Source organism: Centruroides sculpturatus, unplaced genomic scaffold (genome assembly GCF_000671375.1).
Source record: "Centruroides sculpturatus isolate CEXI.00-Female unplaced genomic scaffold, Cexi_2.0 scaffold920, whole genome shotgun sequence".
Taxonomy (NCBI): domain Eukaryota; kingdom Metazoa; phylum Arthropoda; class Arachnida; order Scorpiones; family Buthidae; genus Centruroides; species Centruroides sculpturatus.
In genome coordinates this window covers 38,000-65,335 of record NW_019385240.1, presented here as the reverse complement: position 1 = coordinate 65,335, position 27,336 = coordinate 38,000, and the positions used below count along the sequence as shown (strand labels likewise).

General features: G+C 32.0%; 1 protein-coding gene across 1 annotated transcript in view; it reads right to left on the bottom strand.

The window, feature by feature from the left end:
• LOC111636592 (mitochondrial carrier homolog 2-like) overlaps window positions 1-10,458 on the bottom strand; it is a 70,095-nt gene extending 59,637 nt beyond the window's left edge. Inside the window, exon 1 of the mRNA XM_023381872.1 lies at window positions 10,283-10,458. Coding sequence (XP_023237640.1) covers window positions 10,283-10,396 — 114 coding nt within the window. The 5' untranslated portion in view covers window positions 10,397-10,458. The remainder of the gene's footprint in view (window positions 1-10,282) is intronic.
• Window positions 10,459-27,336: the final 16,878 nt, after the last annotated feature.

Genomic DNA, 27,336 nt, shown 5'->3' with positions numbered 1-27,336 from the left:
GTCATTTTATTTAAAAGAAATGCCACTACTTTCAACCAAATCTACATTTTCTTTAATTTGTTATGCATGACATTGCAACAAATTATATATTTGTATTCTTTTATGTTTAAAAGATATTCTAATTTTAATCAATTTTAATCACTTGTTCAAATTCTTCAAATAACCTGAAAAATTCTTTCTTTTGATAAAAAGGGATGTGTGCAGATAGTTCATGATGGGATAATCACCAAACGAAAGAATTTTTCGCTCTCAGTATCGTCTATACCTATCATCAACGATGACGTCACTAGTAAGACGAAACCTATGTAAACATTGACACAGTTTAAACTTCCACCAACCGACGCTCTAACAGACCACAGTGTACCTGAAGAAGGCCTATTAAGAAGGCCAAAAATACTCATGTATAAATGGCTAGAAATAAGTGAGGAAGGTTTTGTATTGATCATCTTAAAATAGTTCTAGATACAAATGCATAAAATCATAATAAATAAAATTGTGTAGGACACCATCCATTATGAGATTGTTATAAAAAGTTTTTATATTACTAATTATTATAAAATAGCAAAATGATCAATTTTGAAGATAGAGACAAGTTTTATAATAAATTTGTAAATGCTAATGAGTAAAATCGTGAAAGTTCGACTTCTCTCAAGACATGACACGACACCCCTCCATCTCCCCATCCCCTCAACTTTTAACCACCAAAATTTATCATCATCAATGCCTCTTATATACAAGCAACCATGCCAAATTTCATTTCTTAACCTTTACCCCATCCCAAGATATTACACAAAATACACACCAACGTGTATTCACATCCACAGAACTTTTTCCCATTAGTTTGTCTTCTCTGGAATTAGTGTCTCAAAACAGAGATTTATAAAAAATCTTAGTCAAATTCGACTTGATTTAATACTTTCCCTTGTTTCATATACATAACAGCTGGAAAAGTAAAAGGGCCAGTTTAAAAAACACTTGTTGCAAAATAATAAAACCATACAGCATTTACAGAAACAACATTCAACCAGATATTTCCATCAGATGATGACAAAGACAAGAAAAAGAATGAAGGAAAAATGACATTTTAATTTTAGGTTCTTTAGTCAATAAATCCAGTAATCCAATCCCAGAAAGAATAAAAAACGTAAAGTTTTATCTTATGCTATCTTTGATTTAGCCAAGAAAATATAGCTGTATGAAGGAAATGAGAAGCAGAATGAGTGTTTAGAACAACTTTACTGGAGCTTGTCAACAATAAGAGCAACAATCTTTGACTCTAAAATGACATTTTTGTCTGCAGGGTAATATGTGTCAAGATTCATAATAAATTCTCACCAAGAATATTTTATGGTTTGTGTTTTTTTAGATCTTGAGTGATGAGAAGTGAATAAAAACATCTCCAAAGCAGTAGCAAAATATGTAATGTGTATTCTGGCTATTAAGTGTAAATCTTAATAGCCAGATATTAATATTAAGTGTATTTCTTTTTTTTATATTTTCTACTGAATGATGTCATTAGTTGTACTTTGTACCCAACATAAACTCCTATAAAAACTCATTTTATGGAATTTTTTGAAGTCGTGTATAAAAAGAATAGTAAATAATTTGTTGTCAGATGATTGACAAGAAAATGAAAATGAGTAAAAAGAATATTAGACTGTATTGTATTAATTGTATTATATTTTACAGTTTAGGTTACATTTTTTGTTGATATATAAAATGCAGATTCATTAGTCAATGGAAACAATGATTCAGAAATCTCTAGAAGAAAAAAAGCAATCATAATATACTGGATAAGCAACTACTGTATCTAAGATATATAAAAGTCTGTGATATTTATGAACAATTAACTCATATAATATCAATAAATTACTCATAATGAAATAAAAATTTTTACATTTTCATTTAGTTAGTTATCAACATGTATAATTTAATTATTATTTATTAATAATTTCCTCCTAGTGAATAAAATACTGCTGAAAACAAATTAAAAACAGAAAATTTAATTAAAAACATGAATAGACACATTTTAACTTATAATATATGAATTAAATTTTATTACACACACAACCTAATTTGCATATCAGCTACATGTTTAAAACGTTGTTTATTTAATAGTAAAATTTCTATTTACTAAATTTTGCATGCGGAACTAAAACACATTATCAACTTTGCAAAAAAAAAAAACTTTACTGTAGATAAAACCAACTGACCCTGACAGCTGTATTATGAACCTGCAGCTGTGACCTAAATAACATATTAATAGAAAAAGTTTTGGCCATGTAAATCAGAATTTAATATTAACTTTGCTGTTTTTAAAATAAAATTTAACATACAGCACATTATTGATATAATTAGAAATTTTAAAAATATGTTTATTATTTTGATGTTTTTCCTTCTAAGAATTGCAAATTTTGATTAAAAGATATATAATTTTAATACAATAAGGTTTCTGGTCTATAAAATGTATTTTTAAAAAATCTTATGTCAATTCTTTTATAATTATATATACATATAATACTACAAATAACTGTATTAAATTAGTAATAATAAATTTTTAATGAAAAATAACTGAACAGTAGTTTCAAACCATATACAGGTATCTGTCATATAGCTAACACAGTGGTTCTCAAAGCAGGTGCCGCAAGAACGCCACAAGGGTGCCGCGAAATTTTTAAATAATTAAATTAAAATTACTTAAAATAATTGAATTAAAGTATTAAATTAAATAAATAATTAAAAGATACCTTTATAATAATAACTTTTGTTTTGAATGCTTTTGTGTTGTTTGGAAATAAACTTACTTTAATAAAAAACTTTTATTTTTTTCAAAGTCTTCTCATCCTTCATATCTTTACTAACCGTAAAAAGCAAAATAATAAATAATAATAATAGGGGTGCCGTGAATTTTGTTTAATAATTTCAAGTGTGCCACCTGACAAAAAAGTTTGAGAAACACCGAGCTAACATGTTAGTTAGGTTCTGAAAAATGCCATGTTATGTGAATCTGTGATATACAAAACAAAGGACTAATGCAACACATGGGGTTATGCTCCAGAAGTTAACAAAAGTATATTATTCTTTTTATTACTAAGAGAAATTTGTTGATTAAAGCAATTGATAATTTATTTCCAATCAATAAATAATTAACAATCACAATTAAAAATACTGTATTATGTATTAATATTAAGCTTAGATAAACCAGGGCATTTTCTTTTTACAAAGTATTGTTGTCATCTCAAGCTTTTTTTGGTGATCTTGAACAGTATTGGTGACATTTTCTTATTTTTATCATAAACAATTTTTTGGACGACAAAAGAAAAATACATTATTAATTGAAAATTTGTTCTAGAGGACTGTGTTTGTTTGGTTGAGTACCGAGCAACTTTTTTCCAGAATTTGTGTTTAAATACCAAATTGTTCCAGTACCGAAATATAACAGTGTTTCATTCATCATTTTTATGAATGAATACTTCATTCATAGGTATGTAATACCTAGAGTTAAAAAAAGTTTAATAACACTTACCTAAAACTGCTTAAACAAATTACTAAATACGAAGATTAATCTATAAAAAGGAAAACACAGTGACAGTCTTAAAGGCTAAAGCTTGAAAGCAATGACAATGATACAGAGTTGATAAGAAAGTTACTGCAATTTTTTTCTTCCTTGTCTTATCAATTTTCATTAAAGTAAACCTGATGAAAAGCACAAAACAATTTGAAAATTTCAATATTCTAAAATCCATGGGCAAATTTGAGACAACACGCATACTTACTTGAATAAAAAATAAAGCAAATAGCAAATAACGAAGTTTAAACTTAAATATTGTGAAGTTTTGTATGGAGGATTTCCAAAATCATGTTAGATCAAAACCAGAAGTCTTGATATACAGGGACTAACCCCAATTTTCAAACAGTGTTAGAGCAAAACAATGTTGTAAAGTACAGTGTTGTATGAGGGATACTTGTACTTCATTCATAGATTACCTTGGAAATAAATTGTTAAATTTTATAGTTATCATAAAATCTTTAAAAAAATATGCAAAAAATTAGTGATTTTTACGTAAAATGTAGCATGTATCTTTAATGTAAGAAGCAGTTGAACTGATTTCAAATCTTTTTCAAAAAATGGAAATTATAGACAGAATGACAATACTAAATATTTAAATATTTTTAATAGACAATTTTTGTCTATTAAACATACAGTCAAACCTCAGGTTTCAAACACACCACTTTTCGAACAATTTGATTTACAAACAAAATTTTGAATGTCATACTTGTCCCGGTTGTCGAACAATATACTTCGAAATAGCCAGTCACAATTAGAGACATACAGATGATCAATTCCATGTACTTCCTGTGTTAAAGAAAGTTGATGACATAACCAATCAATGACAGAACTACAAATTTAGAAGATAGCAGTGCTGAGATCACCTTGCGTCATTAAATTTGCATCACGACACAAATCAGAAACAATGTTGTTATTCAAATTAGATTTCAATAAAATATGGGTAAGATACTACTTCCATTTTTTGGTACAAGTTACAATTAAATTTAAATCTAATTAATTAATTAATTAAAACTACATTCTTTGACATTTGTGTAATATAAATGACATCCACAAAATCGCATTTAAAGGTACTTAAATTAAATAAAAATTTATTAATGTAATATTATATATTATAATATTAATATTTAATTTAATATTTATTAATACTCCATATTATATTGTTTCTTACAGGAAAATTTGTTTTGGTTTGAGAACTTAAATTCATTCCAAAAAGCTGTTTGAAAACCAAGGTTTGACTGTATTTTATTTAATAGACAAAAAAGTTTTTATTTTTTAAAATTTATTAAATGTTCCAAAACAAAAAGTTCTTCCACGTCAACAATCTCCAAATAAAATCACAACTTGTTAGGAAGAGTAACAGTTTCCTAATATGAAGGAAAAGCCCTTCTATTTTCTATCTTCAACATCTGCAGAAATAATAAAGAGATTGATCACAGACACTGAATCAATAGCAGGGAGTTTCCAACCTTTTCTAGTCCACATACTGCTTTTATAAAAATAAATTTCACAAACCCTCTAAATAGCATAACATTGGTTTATTTACATCATATCACACTGGGCAATTTCTTATCAAATCACTTTTGCAAATTGAAGCTTTTAAACAATAGCTTCGATATTATTGATTTTTAATTATTAATTTAAAATATATATTACAGCACTTATTTTAGTAATACTGATGTGAGATCATGTAATATAAATGAATTAAATTAAAAACTGAATCCAGGAGTTCAAAAATGTATAAAACACCATAGTCAATAAAAAAAATAAAGTTAGTAGCTTTTAAAGTCTTTTTTAAAAGCTAGAAAATTTTGAATCAAAACATTTAATATTTTTAACTACAAATAACAACATAATTTTGTCATTAGTTGCCAGAGAAATATAAAAACCACACACACAAGAAAAAAAAATTTACTACTACCCATTCAGCTGAGTTGGTTTACTCATTGTGGAATGGTTTAATCCTAGCTCTATTCAATTCACAGGCTTTAGCCATAACATAGATTCAGAGTGTTTCATGTAAGGTGTCAAAAGTCAATAACTTGGGAACTATGCTTCTCAAAAAAAAATTGATAAGAATAAAAGTTTAATATTTCTGAGATGGTCTTTGTAAAACCATAAAAATAAAGCCTTGCACATCTCTCCCATTTTGGGTGGAACAGGCAATAACTTTAAATGGAATTCCAGTGATTTTACATTTTTGGATTCTCCATTAAAAAATGATAAACTTATTTGAACATTATTAGAACATTTTTTCAAAAACATGATAATTTCAAATGTTATAAGCATATGCAATAATAAATTTTAAAAGATAACATTCTAATAAAACTGTACATTATTTAAGTTAATTAATTGAAACAGATTTCAGTTGTTAATGGTTAATTTTTAATCAATTCTTACTGTGGTTCAACAGCAGTACTCAGTTTTAAATTAATTTTTGAAATGATTCCAAATCATATATTTGGAAAATGTTATGAAATTGAAATGCCTATGAAATTGATCTTTCATGTCTACTCCGTTGGAGTAGACTTGAAAGATCAATTTCATAGGCACCTTATCACAGGACCTGACACCAATTAGTTATTTCCTATGGGATTTTATACAGAATAAAGATTTTTAATAACTGACCACAATTTAAGATATGAAGCAAAGAATAAGTAATGCATATGTTAAAATAACACCAGAAATGTTGCAGTCTGATGAAACTGTTACTCAATTACTGAAATGTTTAGAAGAAAATGAACATCTGAACATTTGTTAAATTATTGAAAAGTAAGAGAATAGAAATTAAAATCCAAAATCAAAACTGGAACAGATAACAATAAATTAACACCATTCACACTTTTCCAGTAAATGTGTTTAATGTAATAAAAATGTTTTTAGTTTATTTTTTAAACCTATCTCAGGTTTCAAACTAAAATTCCACAATTCCAAATTGGAATGTTTCAAACATTTGACGATGCTATTTATAAAAACTTTTAAAATATTATAACTTTGTTTACAGAAAGATGTATTTGATAATGTATTTTATATATTAATGAAAAAACAAGCATATAAAACTTTAAAAAATAATAATACAAATAAACAATAACAATAGCATATACCTACATCTTTTCATGTATAATTAATCTGCAAGATTAATTGAAGAATGACTGCCAAGTATTAGATTGGAATTCTGAATCCTTAAGGTTAAAACAACTATTTTTCTATATGGCATTAAATATATCTAACATTTCCAACATTCTTAGGCAATGTTCATCATAGACTCATTTTATTATTTTTGTTTCATTTATATTTACACATACTATGGGCTTATATTATAAACCTAAGCCAGGTTTATAAAATAAACAGAAAACATTTGTACATTTATTCATTAAACTCATTTGATGGAAAGTGTGAATGGTTATAATTTTACAAAAATAGAAATTAATTAGCACACAAAAAAAAATGTTATAGTTTTATTAGAAGAATCTTTCAAAACATATTACTATATGCTCATAACTTTTTAAATTATCATTTTTTTTAAAAAAACATTTTCAATAAAAGTTTGTTTATTTTAATGGAGAATACAAAAAGTAAAAAAAAAAAAATAGGAGGATTCTATTTAAAATTTTAAAGTTTCCTCCTTCCACCCTGAAAGCTTTATTTTTATGACCTTAAAAAGATCCGTTGAAAATATTAAACTTTTATTGTCATTAATTTTTCATTAGGAATGTATTTTTCAAGTTATTGACTTGTAATATCTTATGTGAAAATATGTATATCATCTTAATAAAATTACGTTTTTATATATTCCTACCTAAGTGATTTAATAAAATTTCTGATGTATTTCTAATGTAACAGCACATAAACAAAACATTTGTTTTCTGTAGCTACGCTATACCCTGACTTTGGTCTGGCATAACAACTTATACAACAGTGCCTGACATTGGTCTGGCATAACATTAGGCACTGTTGTATAAGTTGTAAGATTACACTCTCCACTAACACCACCTTAAGGAACAGTAAAACACTTCATAGTCTTGAAACATTAGAGTTTCACAATATCAATACTCCTTGCACAAACCTTTATTCCAGCACAAATTACTTATTAATTTAAACATTTTAAATTCTTGTTAAAAGGTCTTCAGATCTAGAATGCATCAAACTTTAGCAGAAATAGAATTTTAACTACAGATTAAATTTAAGCTTAAACATTTCTGACCATATTACATAAATGAAACGTTCTGAGTATAGATTACATAAATGTTCTTTTATTCACCTTTATATTAAAATCAGATGATCAGCTGAATTATCAGGGTATGATAAGGCCAAGTTAATAGGATTAGTGGAGTTGTTTATAATTATACAGTGGTACCTCAGGATATGAAATTAATCCATTCCGAAACTGAGATCGTATCAGGAAAATGTTGTAAGGTGAATCATTTTTTCCCATACGATTACATGCAAATCTAAATAATTCTTTCCAACACAAAAAACACACTCAAACTAAAGCTAGGTAGTACATTAAAACAAAAAAAAAAACTATAGTAAGGAAAACACTGAAAAATGCATTTTGTAGTTGTAAATGTATAAGTAACCATAATAGAATAATAACTGATTAAAAAAATTTAGTTTTATTTGCACTTTATCTTTGATGATAGATGACGGCGGAGGTGTAAACTGGTGGCGGAAGAGAGGGAGAAGGGAAATGATACTAAAACTTAACTTACATAACATAATGTAACAATAACTTCAAAATAACTTAGAAAAGATAAAAAAAAAATTAGTGTTGTTATATATATATATATAAAACAAAAAATATATTCAGCGTGTTGTAAATCTCATTCTTCTTTNATCTTTTCTGTTTTATATATATTTTTAAAATTTTTTATTCACTGCTTTTTGCTTTCTTTCCTTCACTTCCACCAGCACCTTCACTGGAAAGAGGTTGCTCGGTAATATATCTATCCAAAGAGGTTTGGCTTTGCCTACTTTTTAAAATGTTTCTAAAATTACTTAGGCAAATGTCATTACTCTGAGCAGCAATACAGCTAGTGTGAACCTTTTTGGGATGTTTCTTTTCAATAAAATCAGTCACTTTCTGATAATACTTTGACATTTCCTTTATCAAGCGAGATCCTTCCACAACGAAGCAAACGCGCGAACAGCGACCAATGAACAGAAGTGAATAAAAAATGGCGCTGTGAACTAATGTAACGTCATATGGTGAGTTTTTGTTCGTATCATGGAGCAAAAATATGTTCGAATTTCATGTCGTATCCTGAAAATTTTATATGCTGGGGTATTCGTATCCTGAGGTACCACTGTATATAATGCCGCAGCTTGCTCTTCCCACTGTGTCATTCATGGGGTAGAGATTAGCGGCTTGGCCTATCGAGCAGAGGTCGCCGGTTCAACCCTCATTGATGCAAGTTTTTTTGTGTGGGTACGTTCTCCCGGTCTGAGAACTTATGTAAATACCAACCAATTACCATGTTTCTACCATGTCTCTGTAGGATATAACAGCCAGCTCTCAGGCTAAGAGGGCTTCTTGTTCTTCTACTGCAAGCTGCAGGAGTTGTACATTGTCTTAGTTAATAAATCCCTTTGTGTTTCGAACGACTGATTGCCGTTTGTTCCCGCGACAATATAAACACATACACACAGATCTTTATATTATATTACATTGGACCAAATCTGAACTCATGAAACTAGAGTCATCAACATATAATTATTGTAGAGGGCATGTTGTAGGATCATTTGACTTTATACCATAGCTTCCACATATTGGATGAAGTTCCCTGGTCCTTGAAGTTTATCAGTTTGCCTTTTAATGCCGATTTATATATTTTTATTGTTTCAGTGTACTTTAAGATCAGAATGTTTGAGGCAGGCATAACAATCTTAGCTCTGTTCCAGTCCACCTCCACCTAGGACGCACCATACCACGTGCTACCAACGCTACGGTAAGCTCCTCTTTTTTAGACCGCAATCTCACGTTCCTCAATCCCTGCCACCTATGACGTCTTTAATAAGAAATTAAAACACATGGACATCGAACATGGTCGACCGTCTCCCAATCAAGGCCCGAGGCAGAGACCAAGCGGGTAGAGCCGAGACGGTTACACCTATCCCACATAATCTGACTTTAAAATATGACAAAGTATTAGAAATATATAAATCGGCATTAAAAGTGAAACTGGTAAACTTCAACAATCAGGAAAATTTGGTTTCCCAACATCACGACATTATAGAATGCTACCATATTAAACACATCATTGTTAGGAAATTCTTACATACAAACACATACACATAAAGCAGGTAAACAAACAAATTAACCATTTCTCGTGTGGTTAATTGTTATCAGAAGTGGAAATCAACTGTCTCCGAAAATTTCCATTTGTATAAAAAAAATTTTCTTAAATGCAAAAAGCGGGAAGTCGTCACCGTATATACGAATTCCGAAAGAAAGCGAGAATCTCCGTGGCTAAAACATCGATTTAACAAAAAGCAAAAACGGATGTCCATTTCTAACTCCTGTGAATTTAACTTTGCGCATTGCAAAAATTCACACGAAATTCGTATTTAGTATGAACCGGTGCTAAGATTTCGTACTTAACACCGGTTCATAAATTGTAAAAAGTCGCGCGATACGACTATTTTAGAGTGCACGCCTCTCAACGTAACCGGAATGACAAATTTGACCGCCCGAGACTTACGCAAAGCATTTACCTGTATCAGTAGTTTAACCAGTTCTAATGGATAACCCACCACCGTTATGGTTATCCTTCCCACCAATTCGTGAAACTCGGTTTTGCGAAAATTATTCCTCCTTCCTTCCGACATCTTTGCTTTTCCCTCGAAACAGCCGGTTCGCCGGATTCGAACCGCCAGAGGCCGCTGGCACCCAACAATCTAATAATAAAATGGAGAATTTCCGCGACGAATTTTTTCCACGCAGAAACTGCAGACTAATATCGATTATCCGTAAACAAACGTTAATTATTCGTCCAAATGGCTCATAGCCCCAGGCCTAGACCAAACACGGGAAGGGCCGTAAACATTCCTTTAGCGCCAGGTTTGAATTTCCCAAAATGTTTTTAGCTTTGGCGAAATAAATATGGCCATTATTAACTCCATCGCTATTTTATTCGAAAATGCCATCCTGGGTGACCTCGCCATATTACTCGTATGAGTATGGTATCGATACTCTTGTTTCGATATTTACTCGGTATCAGCAGCGGTTCTTAAGAATTTGTATTGATGGATCTGTAGTACAGAAATATCAATATGGATTGAAAAATTACATCATTAATTTTTCATCAGTAATAATTTTATTGATTTAAATTAAGACACTTACGTTAGATAAATAATTGCATATAAACGTCGTTTAAGGCAAAAGAGACAGCGTAGCCGACGATCTTTCATAACAGTCCCCTGAGAGAATGTTTATCATAATTCTAAGATCCGACGATTTTGGTATTTTTTAAAGCAGAACCGGCGCGAGAGTTTATGCCACCCGGGACAAGACATGTAAAGACTTCCCTTATCCCCTATAAAATTTTTTAAAATTGTTTTGAAATGACATACCAATTAGAAGTACCATACATTTGCCCATCAATCAATATTCAATTCGCGCTGTGTAATATTAAAAAAATAAAAAATATTTAAAAAATAAAATTTTATTTAAATGTATGAAAATCTGTAACCTTTGCCATTTGCCTCTGTATGCAAATGCACAGTTTGCCCATGCAGTAGCGCCGGCCCTGACTTAAAGTAATATCAAAACTATGTACAGTACTTCATGTCGGTTTCCTTGATCACAGCGATCCAAAATTATAAAACATACCGTATTTGAAATTAGAAGTTTTTTTGAATCAGTTTATTTCGAACGATTTTAAATATAATTTTTCTTTCCTTCGATGTTATTTACAGAAATCGTAAAATACAAATTATTAGATTTATTTACCTCGATACACCCTCTGAGAACTATAAAGGTATTTGTCTACGCTTATTGGAGCTCTGTCAGGCCACAAGGAGCCCACGAAAAATTCCTGGGTTCATTCTCCCGCATTCATCCAAAGTTTTTCAGAGTGAAATGATACAATTTAACCGCCTCGACTTTTTGGCCGTCATGAATTATTATTGGAATTATCTTTAAAATTATTTATGTTAGATTTACAGAGTGTTAATATTTTATTTTTAGTAAATTATTTAATTTGTGTTTTGTTATTTTCTTTGCGATATTTTGTTACGGAAAAGTAACATTCACTTCGTAAAAAATTCGATTAGTGTATCAACTATGGCAAACCTTTTACCTTTTCAAATTTGGCGTGTTAATTAAAAATCTCAGCGCGCTGCCAGCATCTCTCAGCATCTCTGTTCAGACACTCCGGCAACTTTCTGGTTACTGCCAGACAGGGGCAGATTTAGGTTCTTCGGAGACTTAGGGCTTATTGAAGTGCAACGGGGCCCCATTATTTGTTAGATTAACAATTTGTTTTTTTTTTCCTGATACCCAGGCAGTCAGCATTTATGTTCATCGAAAACGCCAGCGGTTGGGTCAGTTCCGACAGCATGTCATCGGAATGACGCTGAGGTTTTTAATTCGAAATTTGCTCTAAATCGTGGGTTAAATATTTAATTTATTTAATAATAAAATGGTTATAAATTTGGCTTTAATTTTTCAACTTATATAAGAAAAACAACAATAAATTGAATGTAAGTTAAAAGAAAATAATAATGTATTAACCGAAACAAGAGGTCAATGCAAAATCTGCTGTTAGCACGCTCTACTCAGGCCCGCCGTAAGCGGGCGTGCAAGGCGTGCACCGCACGCGGGCGGCACGTCTAGGGAGCGGCAAATCGAGCGATCGGTCACGTAATATTGAAAGTCATTGTCAGAATACCCACCCTACTTATAGCATAAGAAATGTCTTCGCATGGAGAAAAAACTCCGACCGGCGCGCAATTACTATATTCTTATTTATATTATAGCATTTACAGAGCCTCTATTGGCATTTATAAGAATTAAGATTCAATGCGAAACGTCTGTCGGCAGGTTGAACCATCCTGCGGCGCCCGAAAGCCATGTACCCATAGTCGTGCTCTATGACAGAAGTTGACAGGACTGGCGAAAATAGGGAATCCCCACAGAGCTTCCTTCTCAATTTGTACTTGTACGCATTCGAACAGTTCTATCGCATATCAAATTGCAATTATTTTGTTAATAATTCTTCTGACATGAGTCTAAGTATAATTAATGAAATTTTAACTTGGTTAGGATTTATATCTGAAGCTAAAAGAGGATTCAAGTAGTGAAACAGACATTGACGGTATTGATTTGTTTAATGAAATCAATACTTTAAAGTTGCATTTTCCAGAAAACCAGTCTAATGATCCACAAACACTATTACAATATCTTTTTACTAATGACTTAATTTCAACATTTCCGAACACAGCAATAGCACTAAGAATATTACTTACATTGCCGGTTACAGTTGCATTTGGTGAAAAGTCCTTTTCAAAGTTAAAAATTATAGAAAAACTATTTAAGATCAACAATGCACTAGCAAAGACTAAGTAATTTAGCTGTAGTTTCAATTGAATATGAAATCTCAGATAGCTTGGATACAAGAAAATTGATAGCAGATTTCACAAACATAAAGGCAAGAAGAGTTCAATTTCTGTAGATAAATATTTATATAGTTTTACACTTAAGTAAACAAAAATAACTTAGTAATAATAAATAGTTTTTCTTTGTAAAGTATTTATTTTCTTTTTTCACACCCTTATGAGACAACACTAAAGAGCCTNTTTACGGAAAAGATCACCCTGTATATTTAACAGATTTCAAAACTATGTATATAGTGTGAAAACAGAATCCTAAAGCTGTGGTGAAAAGATTTAATACTTTTCAGGACAGCTGTACAGGCCATTTATTACATATGATCTTCAGATAGAAAAACAAGCTTGGTCAAGCCGATGTGGTAGCACGCTCCACAAAAGCGAATCAAATACAGTCGACCCCCTATAACACTGTTGATTATTCCGTTTTATATGAATTCCATGATGTACGAGTCACTTAGATATTACAAATACGTGAGCCGTTCACAGCCCGGCACACGTATTTGTAAAATCTAAGTGACTCGTACATCATGGAATTCATATAAAACGGAATATTCAACAGTGTTATAGGGGGTCGACTGTATTTGATTCGCTTTTGTGGAGCGTGCTACCACATCGGCTTGACCAAGCTTGTTTTTCTATCTGAAGATCATATGTAACAAATGGCCTGTACAGCTGTCCTGAAAAGTATTAAATCTTTTCACCACAGCTTTAGGATTCTGTTTTCACACTATATACATAGTTTTGAAATCTGTTAAATATACAGGGTGATCTTTTCCGTAAAATCTCTAAACGCTCATAAAAAATAGAACTAAATGCGGTTTGCGTAATAATGCACAAATATATAGAACGATATCGCTCATTTGTTTCTATAATACCACAAGTAATGATGTGTTCCGCTATTGGAAATAGAGCTGTAGTAAGATTTTTGTTGGTGGAGAAACATTAGTTCCAAAAAATCACCGATAGGTAGCATCGGCATACAAAAGAAAACGTATAGACGTGTATTCATTTCATTCATTCATTTAGTATTTATTCGTACATTAACATGCACATCCTGGTCCAGCTCTTGCATTACCAGGGTTATAAGTTTACAAATAGAATTAAAAGACACTAGTTTTACATAATTCAATTTCATGAATTTTACATAAAATTTAAAAATTTAAAACTAAGTAACACTTTTTGAATTAGATGAAATAACCAAGAGCTTATAATAATTCATACATTGTATAATTCGAAAGGACCAGACTATGTAATACTTCAATAATATAACAGGTTGCACATTACCTCTAACTTAGACGTATAGACGTGTAGCTGGCGTTCAACCAATAGAAATAACAAGAGTATAGCTCTCTGGTAAACATTAGTTCTAGATTATGCCGCTACGGCAAACAGAGCCAATCGCGGCAACTGGATTTGTCTTTGTTTCAGTGTTTCGTTGTCTTTGTTGAAAATGGAATGTAGTATATGCAATTTAAAGTACTGTACAAGTATAAGCAAGGTTTAAGCAGATATATGAAAGAGAAGCATAAAACAGACTTTAACAGAAATAATGAAGTTATAAAATTATTTAATGTAATTTCTGTTCAGGTACAGTACATTTCATAAAAAAAATAGTAGTAACGTTACACTTCAGAGAGCTACACAATATTAATATATCTAATTATAATCAGACATTTAATTCATTTAGTGATTTTAAAGAATGGAAACAGAAATATGAAATAGAAAATACCGTTAAGTACATTGGGTACAGTACGTTCATAAAGTCGAACGAGTTAAACGATAATGACGTCATCGTTATTTTTATTTCGTTAGATTTTTCGAACAATTCGTTTATAACTAAATGGATGTTTCTAAAATCGAAGATTTTAGAAACATGAATATTGCTAGTGCAGCCTTATTCGAAATATTTTTGTTAGATCGCTTCAAGTGGACAGTTATTTCAATCATTTCACCTTTTAATTCACAATTTAAACACTCGAGTAGATTTAGAAACATCGATATCGTCGGGCGCCATTTTCTTAACGAAGTAAACTAACTCTTTCCTTCGTGAACTTCGTTAGTGTTTCGTTCGAAACGTCATTATCGCAGAGCATGCGCACTGAGCGAGACTTCTACTTTTCGAACGATTCGTTACTAACGCGTTTAACTCGTTTGACTTCACGAACGTACCCATTGTTCGCGTTTTTCAAGAATTATAGAGGACGCTACATTTTTACAAAATGGCTACTTTATCTGGGTCGTTTGTTACTAGTCAACATAAAATTAATCATATACTACTGTCCGATATAATGATACATGCTGCTTGTAGCTGTTTAAAAGGAAATTTTATAGGAGAACAATTATTGATAGCGGGACACATCATTACATGTTGTATTATAGAAGCAAATGAGCGAGATCGTTCTATACATTCGTGCTCTTTGTGTTAAAAAAAAAAAAAAAAAAAAAAAAAAAAAAACATTAGCTTTGACATCTGTCCCATCAGAGCCGAGTTTGAAAGGGCCTCAAAATTTTCTACAAAAAAGTAAATTAAAGTGAAACCAATAAATAATACTTTAAATATTACACAAAATAAAAAGTACAGTAGTTAATATCGTTGGTGCACAAGAATAGTGACACAACTCAAAAAAATAGTTCTTCCAGAACAGCTATTTAAAAGTTTCTCTTACTTCTGCAAGGCTTTGTCATGATCTTGGATTTTTAAAATTTTCAATCTTAATTGGAAATAAAGATTTGAAAATTTTAAAAATAGGGGCATAAATAAAACCCTGCAGAAAGAGCCGGAATTTTACTTAACAAAGCTTAACTGAACCAATCTCCAACCAAGTACGGTGGGGACTAATCTCTTCGTAATATTAGATGTAATAAAGAGAGAAATTTTTCCAGTTCAATGAGAGTGACTGAAAAGTTATAAATTTTGGAAATTTCCGTGGTAGTCTGGAGTTTTTCGTGTCACAACTCCCAACGTGTTGAAGGTGTCACGTGGTACGATCTCATACTCTGACGTCAAATTGATAGTCTCGAGTTATAACTCACGTGTTTTCCCATCTCACCATGTGAGTTCCTACTCACTTTGAGTCGAGCATGTGATATCTCTACACGAAAGTGAAAATGGCTGTTGGATATGCTATTCTGATCGCAATCGAAGCATTACAAAATGCTGAAAGACGTTGTTTAAGAAGGCAACGAATTTTTCGACCACGAGTTGATGCCATTTCTTTTCGTGTCAAGTCAACACTAATAAAAATACTTTAATTCATAATTAACAAAATTATACAGCAAAATTTTTCAAAAATAAAAGGAAGTATCTAATTCATCGAAAAAGAGAATTAAAATGATAGTAAATTATATGTATAAATTATTAAGAGCATAGACACTATATTAAGATTATTTATTANGAGAGTGACTGAAAAGTTATAAATTTTGGAAATTTCCGTGGTAGTCTGGAGTTTTTCGTGTCACAACTCCCAACGTGTTGAAGGTGTCACGTGGTACGATCTCATACTCTGACGTCAAATTGATAGTCTTGAGTTATAACTCACGTGTTTTCCCATCTCACCATGTGAGTTCCTACTCACTTTGAGTCGAGCATGTGATATCTCTACACGAAAGTGAAAATGGCTGTTGGATATGCTATTCTGATCGCAATCGAAGCATTACAAAATGCTGAAAGACGTTGTTTAAGAAGGCAACGAATTTTTCGACCACGAGTTGATGCCATTTCTTTTCGTGTCAAGTCAACACTAATAAAAATACTTTAATTCATAATTAACAAAATTATACAGCAAAATTTTTCAAAAATAAAAGGAAGTATCTAATTCATCGAAAAAGAGAATTAAAATGATAGTAAATTATATGTATAAATTATTAAGAGCATAGACACTATATTAAGATTATTTATTAATCAGAAGTGTTAAGTTCTGATTAATAAATAATCAGAACTTAACACTTCTTAATAAACAAAACAATTTAAGAAATAGATCAAGGAAGAAAACTATATGAAAAAAGGATTAAATTAAAACACTTTTTGCATTACACAACGATTTTTTTAGCTCCAACACACGCAATTAATTTTTCAACTAATTCTCTCCACAAATCGAATTGTCTTTTCCTTGTAAATTCGTTGTCGGATTTTCCACCGTTCATTTTCTTATTATTTTCTATATATGTTACTAATATTTTTTTTTTTGTTCTTTTCGCTTATTTTTTTAAAAATAAAACAGTGAGGGTTTCCATTTTGTTTCTGCGTACTATATTGATATAAGACAAAACTTTTAACTGTAACACGTGTAAACTAATTCACGTTGATTTGTTTACAACTTGTTACACTCAAGTTGATCGGTGGAATCATTATACAGTAGTCGCAAACCCAGATGCATTGTAAATAATCCCATCATGCTTAACGACATACGTACCACGTGAGTATGACGTGATACGTGAGTATTTTCGCTTGCCTTTCGAGTTCGCTTGATGGGTCTAACTACCAATTTTGTGAGTCATAGTAACACGAGTGAGTTTGATGACGTCAATTCGAATACAACACGAAAAACTGAAGTCTACCCCGTTCGCACCGAGAATTTCGATGTAGATTGTGACTAAGGTCGGAGAGCGTTCGCACCACGGAACGCTCTCCGTGAACGTCGACCGTTTCAATCTCGACTGAAACGAGGTTTAATCGCGATCGACTGAAGAGAGTTCTCGAAACTAGATCCAGTAATAAGAGAGATCCCACAATCCCACGCGCGCGAGAAAATACAAGATGGCTGCGGAACACGTGTCGGGCTATCGACAGAGAAATAAAAAAGACATCTGGAGAGACGACGACATCTGTCTATTATTAGATATACGGCAAGAAAAAGTATTTATTTCTAACCAAAACTTCCATTTTCTTTGTTGGTGTTTGTGACTTACCGCGTAGTTACGTCAGTTTTATGATCGCGTGTAATAGCCAGGTTCTTCTCGAGCGGACTGCCTGTGCCAACAGTACGACGTTCGACTAGCGACAGTCACAATCCAGATTATAGGTAAATCGAGATCGAAGTGAGTCGTGGATTGTGTGCGAACGTAGTAAGGGCCCAGGACCATCTCTGATTCTATCCATTAGCCACTCGTAGGGAGCTATTTCACTAAGTAGATTGTTTTATGATTTAAAAAGTAAAGAATATTTTATGTTATTTTTATGTACGTTTCTTTACAAAACTATATTTAATTGCAATTTTCATACAATAGAAAAATATTTTGTATCCGGTATGTATTAATATATCCACCACACATTTTGTTTCACCAAGTAAGTTTTTATAATTTTATCTTTAATTTTAGCCCTTATGTTGTGGCTAACGATTCAGAATGTAATTGGGATATTAAAAATACATCTAGAAAAGTTTACGGTTTTAAATGGCTTATCGAACAAAACGAATACGAATGGACACTAGAGTATAACTGATTATCCCTGGAAGTCGGTTTTTTACAGAAACACAGTTTCCCTATTATGAAATGTCACGGCACGCCACTGCAATTTGAAACTCAACAAAAAGCTTTGCTTTTTCTGTTGCTATTTATCTTTACTGTTGACAATACACAAGAATGATTCAAACGACCAAATAAAATAGTTTTGTTTTTAAACACCAGAGGGCGAGCATCCTGTGAAAAATGGGAATGAGTAGTTCAGAAACGAACATTAAGACTAATACTGTAGTTCTATATATTATAACTGTCATAATCATAAATTTTAAGTTCCCTTGTGTTTTATTTTTTTCATAACTACATTTCATAATCTTACAATATTAATTTTCTATAGAATAATTCATTTTTAAGCAAGGTAAAATAATTCATAAATTTATTTTATTTTCACTTTTAACTACTGTAATAATTTCGAACAAAGCATTTATAATTTATAATTATGAATAGAAAACACAAGTATTGTACCAGTATATTTTAAACCACACGAACTACACTCCATTTTATTTAACGTATGACGACTTTAACAACGACGTTGACAGTACGATAAACAAATCATAACGCTTGTAACTACGAGCCGAAATGACAAATCCAGTTTAACGCAATTGGTGCTGTTCGCTGTAGCGGCATAATTCAGAACTAATGTTTACCAGAGAACTGGATTCTTGTGAAGAAGTAAAGACGTGCAAATAACAATGAAAATGACTTTCGATGTGATTTCTTATTATGGTTGTATTAAATTCCCTGGTGTTTCGATCGGGTCCTTCCATATTGTAGAAATTGAAAAATGCTATTCGCCGTGAGGTAACGTTCTTCCATCGGGACGTGCTGCACTCTGTAAGTGTAGCTGTTGTTACTGGGCTAAACTGTGTTATACAGTATGGTGGAAGCCACGTCAAACGCTTGTCTAATAAGTACAATTAAAGGGTACGTTCGTAAAGTCGAACGAGTTAAACGCGTTAGTAACGAATCGGTCAAAAATTAGTAGTCTCGTTCAGTTCGCATGCTCTGCGGTTGATGACGTTCCGAACGAAACTCTAACGAAGTTCCCGAAGGAAAGAGTTAGTTTACTTCGTTAAGAAAATGGCGCCCGATGATATCGATGTTTGTAAATCTACTCGAGTGTTTAAATTGTGAATTAAAAGGTGAAATGATAGAAATAACTGTCCACCCGAAGCAATCTAAGAAAAATATTTCGGATAAGGCTGCACTAGCAACATTTATATATTCGATTTTAGAAACAGTCATTTAGTTATGAACGAATCGGTCTTTTTTTTCTTTCAGTAGATGGTGGTTCATGTGGAGTCTTATGGCTGTACACCTTTACTCTGAGAGACTTGTGGGTATGCGACTTGTGGGTATCGCTATGCGACCGAAGAGACGGCCTTATAGAATGGCCTAATCGCGCGCGGAGAAACAATGCCTTCAGGGAGGACTTTCATGGGTAACTGGCCCATATTCAGACGATACGGACGTCAAAAAAACCCAGAAAACTCCACGTGGCCAGCCCGTCCTGGCCAGGCGCGAATCCACGACCGAACTCCCAGTATTCAAGGGACGAAACCGCTTGGCCACTGGTAGGCGAAAATACCTCTAGGCCCGGCTCTGATTCCGAATATCTCGTTCGAAAGAAAATTATTTTCTTATATAGAGTGCAAAGTTTCAAGATTTTCTATGAAGCGATTTTCGAAATATAAGCAATCGAAAAGTGCAAAAAATTGCCAAAACTGTATTTTCTTCTCCTTTATATCCGATACTGCAAACGCTCGTAGAAAAAACTACCGGGTTTAAAAAGCTCAAATTTTAATTAAACTTTAGCCTTTCTCGTTATCGGTGAGGTGCTACCAAACATTTGGGTCCATAGGTCAAAGTTCACGGGATATCCCGTAGTGCTATTTCAGTTTTGTGACTTAATTAATTTTATGATTATAAGGATAAAATTGCATCAAAAGAAATGAATTTTATTCAACATTACTTGGAATAACAAAAGCTCACTTTTATGCGAATTGAAACTTTTTATAACGCTTTTTCTAAAAATCGTTATAAACGGTCGTCGACCGAATTGCACGTCATTGTCTCATATCTTCACGTAATAATACAATTATTAATGAAACAAGAATTTGTTTGCAAACAGAAACATTCGAGATGTAAAAAAAATTATGCCAAGTAAAAATTTGTGACAATTTAGACCATGGTCAAAATTTCTCTTAGGAGTTTTTCTTTGGTAAAGATAAGCTTGGCGCTTGGAAGCAATACCTACAAGATTTTTACCCGTATTATTCTTTTCTACACTTCGCTTCCAAGAGAGAAGCTTATCGTAATTCGCTCTACCAAACCACGTAATTGTGGAACCGAAACATTTTTCTGTAGGACATCCGAAACAATCGCGATGTTCGACTGATTCGAAGAAAAAGAATGTTTTTCTCTTTGTTCTGGAATTCGGAAATCGTTCTATTTTCGATTTTAATGGAAAAGCACTGAAACTTTTTTACGTAATTTGAATAATTTTTTTCTTTTTTTTTTGCAATTAATTTGAGTGTGGAGGTACTGTACATTTCGAAACAGGTCAGAACTTAGTTTACGTTACAAAATCCTCACTCCGAATTAGACAGAGCTTTACATAGGTGATATTCGGCCGATACGGTTGTTAAAGGCTTAATTTAATTCTGTGTGTAATTTTTCCATATTTTGGAAAAATTACTGTATTTTAATTTCAGGTCTAATACGCACAGCGAAAGGATAGACACGAGCCATCCTGACTGGTAGTGTCTATGTCAGATGAAAGAGGTGAAAGGAGACATGTGGAAGTTGACACAGATCACAGTAATAAAATTTGTAAAAAAAAGTAAAACAAAAATTATATAAGATAAATATACTATATAAACGTTTATAAAAATGTAAAAAATAAAACACTTACGTTAACTTTCACGTCTCCTTTCATTCCTTTCATCTGGCATAGACTCTTTCAGCTCAGACTTTCGCTGCGCGGACTATAGTAGGATATTTTTGAAATCTGTTGTACATAAGTCTGATTTTTCGGGTAAATTCTATCAAAAACCCGAATATTGCTTACGATACTTTGTCATTTTACGGTAGTTCTAATATTTCACTATTCACGGATAATTCGCGAAACTGATAATCGGGAGTTCGGTGTACAAGTAAATAAATGTTTACAATGCAATTTTACAAAAAATGTTTTAATAACAACTCACTACTGAACATACCGGTTATAAAATATTTTGAGATCACTTCTGTCTATACATATTATTGAAATTTTCATTATGAATTGTCTATATTGGGAACAAGTGGGTCAAGCCATCGGAGAGTCGGGCCAGGAAAGGAAGACCGTAGTAGAGTATTAAGCAAAGAAAAAAAATCTTTCTCCAGACGAAATGTATTCTATATTTAAATTGAATTTTAAAATTCCAAGCGGCTACCAATTACCTATCTGTTTAGTAGGTGCTTCGTTCTTAGTTGCAAAATTTTAACTGAAAATCGTTTTAGCATTTAAAGATTTTACTAGTAAATTCGAAAATAAACATTTTCGCCAGATTTTAGTGACGTAGAAACGAGGCCGAAACGAATAAAAAAAAAAAAAAAGTTATAAGTGGCGAAGAATGGATTGCAGGAAACGGTGCCAAACTCTATCCTTTTCCATTTTTCGTCAGACGATGTTAATTCCAGATTAAAAGTTTGCTTATTAATAGTATAATAGAAACTAAAATTTGTTTTAGTTTATTATGGGATAGTAAAGATAGTCCAGGAAAAAACTTACAAATATTTAATAATCATATTAAATTTTTGAATTTCCAACATTACGTAATCAATATGACGCACTAACGTGAAAAAAAATGTTTTTGAATGTCAAGTGTCAAAATTCATCTGATATTACGCGTTTGCCTGTACCGTGGTTTATATCAGAATTAAAGTGTAATTAATTAATAAAAAAATCGTTTTGATCGTAACGATAATTAATTTATCACCAGTTTAGGTGATTAAATGATACGATGGAATTTACAATGTAAAATAATCAAGGAAAATTAATTGCATTAATGTATTCCAATATTTTAAGATGAAGGAATATAAATTTTGCCATTTTTTTACGTGCGATCGAAATGGCTGCCAAAGCAACTTGCGACTCTATAAATAAACAAGAAGTAAAACGAATGATCTTTATAAGTAGAAAAAAATAATTGTTTTCGTTTTACAAATGATTTGTTTTTTAAATATTAATACAATTAACCATGTTCAATCTGTCTCTTTAATGAAAATCTCTCCTTAATAACGCGAAACTTAATTAATACAATGATTTTGCATTTCGAACCGTTACTAAAGATTAACCAGACGCCGTGTAAAGAAATGTGTACCGTAATATTAAATAATTATTTGCAAACTTATTGTCCTTATTGTTTATTTGTTGAAAAAAAAAAAGAGAAAAGTAAAAGATATAAATCCTGCTCAAAAGACAAACTTATAATAGTATATTTTATATCTTTTGTACTAATATATAAAGCGAGAGCGTTTGTTTTTTAGTTTGCTAGAGGTAATCTCGGAATCTACAAAACCGATTTTTAAAATTTTTCGCTATTGGAAAGCTTATTTCTTCCGGAGAAACAGCGGTTATGTATTATTTTTATATTAAGAAAGGAAAATGTACGAAAACATGGGCCTCTGAAAAAAATTAATGTTTAGCTTATGTCTCGAGGAGTTATTAAGCTTCAAAACGGTGAACAAAATCGTGCTCCACTTACATACACACGCACACATGAATATTCATACATACAGAAATTACCCCCGAAGATTTTTGCATTTCTCGACGTTTTACGGCTCTCTGAATCAAAAAATGTACAATTTTGGGGGGGTTAATTTTTGGACCGATGGCCATACTTTCCCTCTGTTATATATATTAGCTGGGAAAGTAATAAAGTATATATAAATGTTTATTAATAAACAATTATATATTTTTTAATTTAATCGTTTAATGAAATAATAATAAAAACAAACATTAAAGCCTGATTATTTCTCCGTCAATTGTACAAATTTATATCAAGAGATGTTCACGACTTGTGAGGGCTGCATAAAAATAATCTTCCTCGCTTAAGGGCTCTACTTTATCGAAAAGCTTGGGAAAGGTTGGGTTAAAAGAATATTTTAAATACAGTACTCAGAAATGAGTGGCATAGCTTTTCCGGTAAAACTTTAAAATTGTGTGTGGCACCATCTGTTACGAGATTTTATTTTATTTTTATTATTATATTAAAACATTTAATATTATTAATTATTATAAATTAACAAAAAGCTTAATTTCGATGATAGAGTCGATTTTTATAAAAATTTGCAATTGCGAATAACCAGTATTGGATATGAAAAGTGACTCCCTTTATTCCCCCCCTTATATTCCCACCCGTCCGTAAAGAAAGGCACTTTCCGGTTATATGTTTTTTCGTTGGCGCCTTTTATCCGACGGTTCTTCAAAAACATATAGCCTAATCGAGGTTTTACCGCAATTATTAAATTTAGGAATAAATTCCGAGGTAGAGCTTGGAATTATTGATTTATTTCCAATCGAAGTAGAGTCTTCCTTCGTCTAAGGTCGTTCGAAAAACCTAACGCCTCGGGTAGGTAGGAGAAAGAGGAGGAGTGGACAACCGAATTCTCCTTGGCGGAAAGAAACAAAGTTCGCAAAATATCTACAGCGAAAAGAAGTTACAAAACACAAACGAGGGTGGATCGACAAATAATTCAAAAATCAATTATTGGGTCTCTAGGTGACCGATAAACGCTATCGCGATGGGACTTTCGTATTATTATCTGAAAATTCACCTTGTCCCAAATTGTGGGGACGGTTGCGCAAATCCTCCATCGTTACAACCGCGAAAATTTCGAAACGATATAAGGGATATGGAATGGAGTGTTATATTCGGGAGATTGTTTACGATTGAAACTTTTTTGTACAAAATTTAGCCCCAACTATTGTAATTTTACGTAAGATGGTTACGAAGTACACGTTTCGTGGGTAGTTAGGTGGTCTAGGAAAACTCTTGTAGTTAAGAGGAAGCCGGATTTAAAATTACACGTATGGTTCGTTCGTCTGTATGCGGCATAAATAAATTAAAATTAAATAATTATCTCGTATAATAATAGGGGGTTTGAATTATCATTTGTACAGCTCTACGGTGGAAGTCTCGGAGTATTCCCAGATTCGAAGCTCTTTCCTTTAATCGTAGGAATAATTTAGAAGCGCGTAGTTCGGTGATAAATTTCTCGGTACAAAAAAGGCGAGAAAGTGATAATTTAGAAACTTAGAAACTAGAAGACGTAATCTGTTTTACCAAGAAATTGGTAAAAATGAATACTTCTTCGTGGCTAATAAAAGGAAAGATTTCTGGAGATTTAGTTTTTATCCGAAAATTACATAGGTAAAGTGAGCAAAAATAGATTTTATTCCGACACGAGTTAATTGTATTTTAGGTAAAGAACTTTGAATCATTGGATAATTGGTTTTTTTCCCCTCTAACGAGAGATAGCCACGCTTCCAAGGATATCGGATTAGTTGGTGGCGGTTAGATAGGCCGCCATTAGCGCGACTATTAATAATTCGAAGGTCCGTGATGACGGTCGAAAGTCCGGCGTTACGTTTATCCGGCCACCGAACGAAACCCAAAGAGGAGATTGCGTATCGAATGGAAATAATTATTTCTATTTTCCGAAGCAAAGAAGAAGAGAAATAAACATTTCTTACCGAATTTTAACAAGTCGAGAGTCGTCGGAGGACAAATAATTCTTCTTTTTAATTACCACCGAAATTTCGTCGACCGTCCAGTACTTCTTAAATATTCCTTAACGGAAACGGCAGTTTTTTAAAATTACTTTTTCTCTGTAGATTTAAATTTCGATTATAAATATAACTTCGATTCTGGGAGAAAAATCGGTTAACCGTCATTTGCTTTTATTTGAATGGGACAGCCACTCCTTTAGGAATGAGGTTCGTAAACGGCTCAAGTTATCTGTTTAGGGCCAGCGCCACGGATCGATCGAAAAAAATTACCGAAATTCTTGGTAACCCGTAGCCGAAGTGATGGTTGTGACGAACCCTTCGCGGGGAAAGGACGAACGGGGCTTTTCGTCGGGAAGAAAGAAATTATAAATATTAAAATGTGGCAACCGTCGGTTAACTTATATAAAGCGATTTTCTTTCTCCGATCGTACGAAAGTTTATAAAAAAATACGATAATAAAAAAGCGCTTGGTGTTTTTAAATTTATAATATTCGATCTGCCGCGAGTTATCCGATATCCCTCCAACTGCTGTTACGGTACGGAGTAGATCGATCGTCGCGTTTTGTTACGCTCTTTTGATAGCTCTTTTTCTTCTTCGTACCGCCTGACTTCCGGTTGTATTAAAATAACGTAATATCTAAATGAACTTCGGATCGTGGCGTGAAAACTCATTTTGTCACCGACGGAAGAGTGGCGATGTGGAAAGTAATTATAGGAATTAACTTAAGCCGATCACTTTATAATAGATAAAATAAGATAAGAATTCGTTAAGTGTGCAATAACGCAAAGTAGGAAACTATAAGTAATTAAAACATGTAAAAAAGGTCTTGTAGGCGCGGGTTAATGACGCGAGTGTCAATATCCTGTCGCGTGCTTAAAGTCGTCCGCTTTCGTTTCTCAGAAATCAATTTTTTAAATTATATTTTTGGCATTTTATAAATATTATAAAAAATACAATTTTCATTTTAAATACTTTTTACAAAAGCTTTCGTTACCGAAAGTTATATATGCGATTATTTAATTTGCAGAATAAAACACCATCACAAACAGGAGTTCGTCGTTGGGATGATAGTCTACAACATAGTATGAACCCTCTCGGGTTTTAAATTATTTCGTCCTTAATGGCGGTTTTTATTTTATGAAGTGTCATTACTTTGTAAATTTAACCTCTTCTAATAAGAACATTTAAACAAGAAAGTGAAAATATTGTCGATGCATGGTTTTATTATTGTAAACCCACATTGGATATCAGAAATTTAGATTCCATCTTCTAGTGTCCTTTTAAGAATCCTCCCAAATAATCTGTTACTGGAGTTTGAAACACAAATTATTCTGTAATTTTTAATCTCCTTTTTTGAAAATTGTTGTCGCTTATTTCAAAGCCATTTCTTCTCTTCCGAAAAACATGCAATGAAAATTGTTTCTTCCTGGCATGTTTTTCGAAAGCGTATTGTTAACTTTCCTTCTCGCATCGTGAACAGTTGCATACGATACAGTTTGTGCTGAAATAAATAGTAAATTATAATTCGAGAGATCTACCGAAACATGAAGGCTAGTGAAAAAATCTACGTTTACATACAGAAAGATCAGAATTTATTAGACTACCGTAAATGAATGGATAAAATGTTTTACTTTATTATCAAAAGTAACAAGGTGGCAATTCAGAGAACCAAAACAGACAAAAATTATTCAGGAAAATGGATATGAGCAATTATTTGTTGTGACGTCATCACAATGCCGGGCTGCAATTTTTAATCATATTTTTAATTTATTTTAATTTATATATATTCTCCACCTCAAATTATTACTAGTGGCTTGCCTGCGTACATCATACTTTTCCTTTATTAATAGAGTCGTGCCGGTCATCTAAAAATTTTTGAATTGAAATATTACTTCCAGTTTGCAACGGAAGTTCGTATATAGT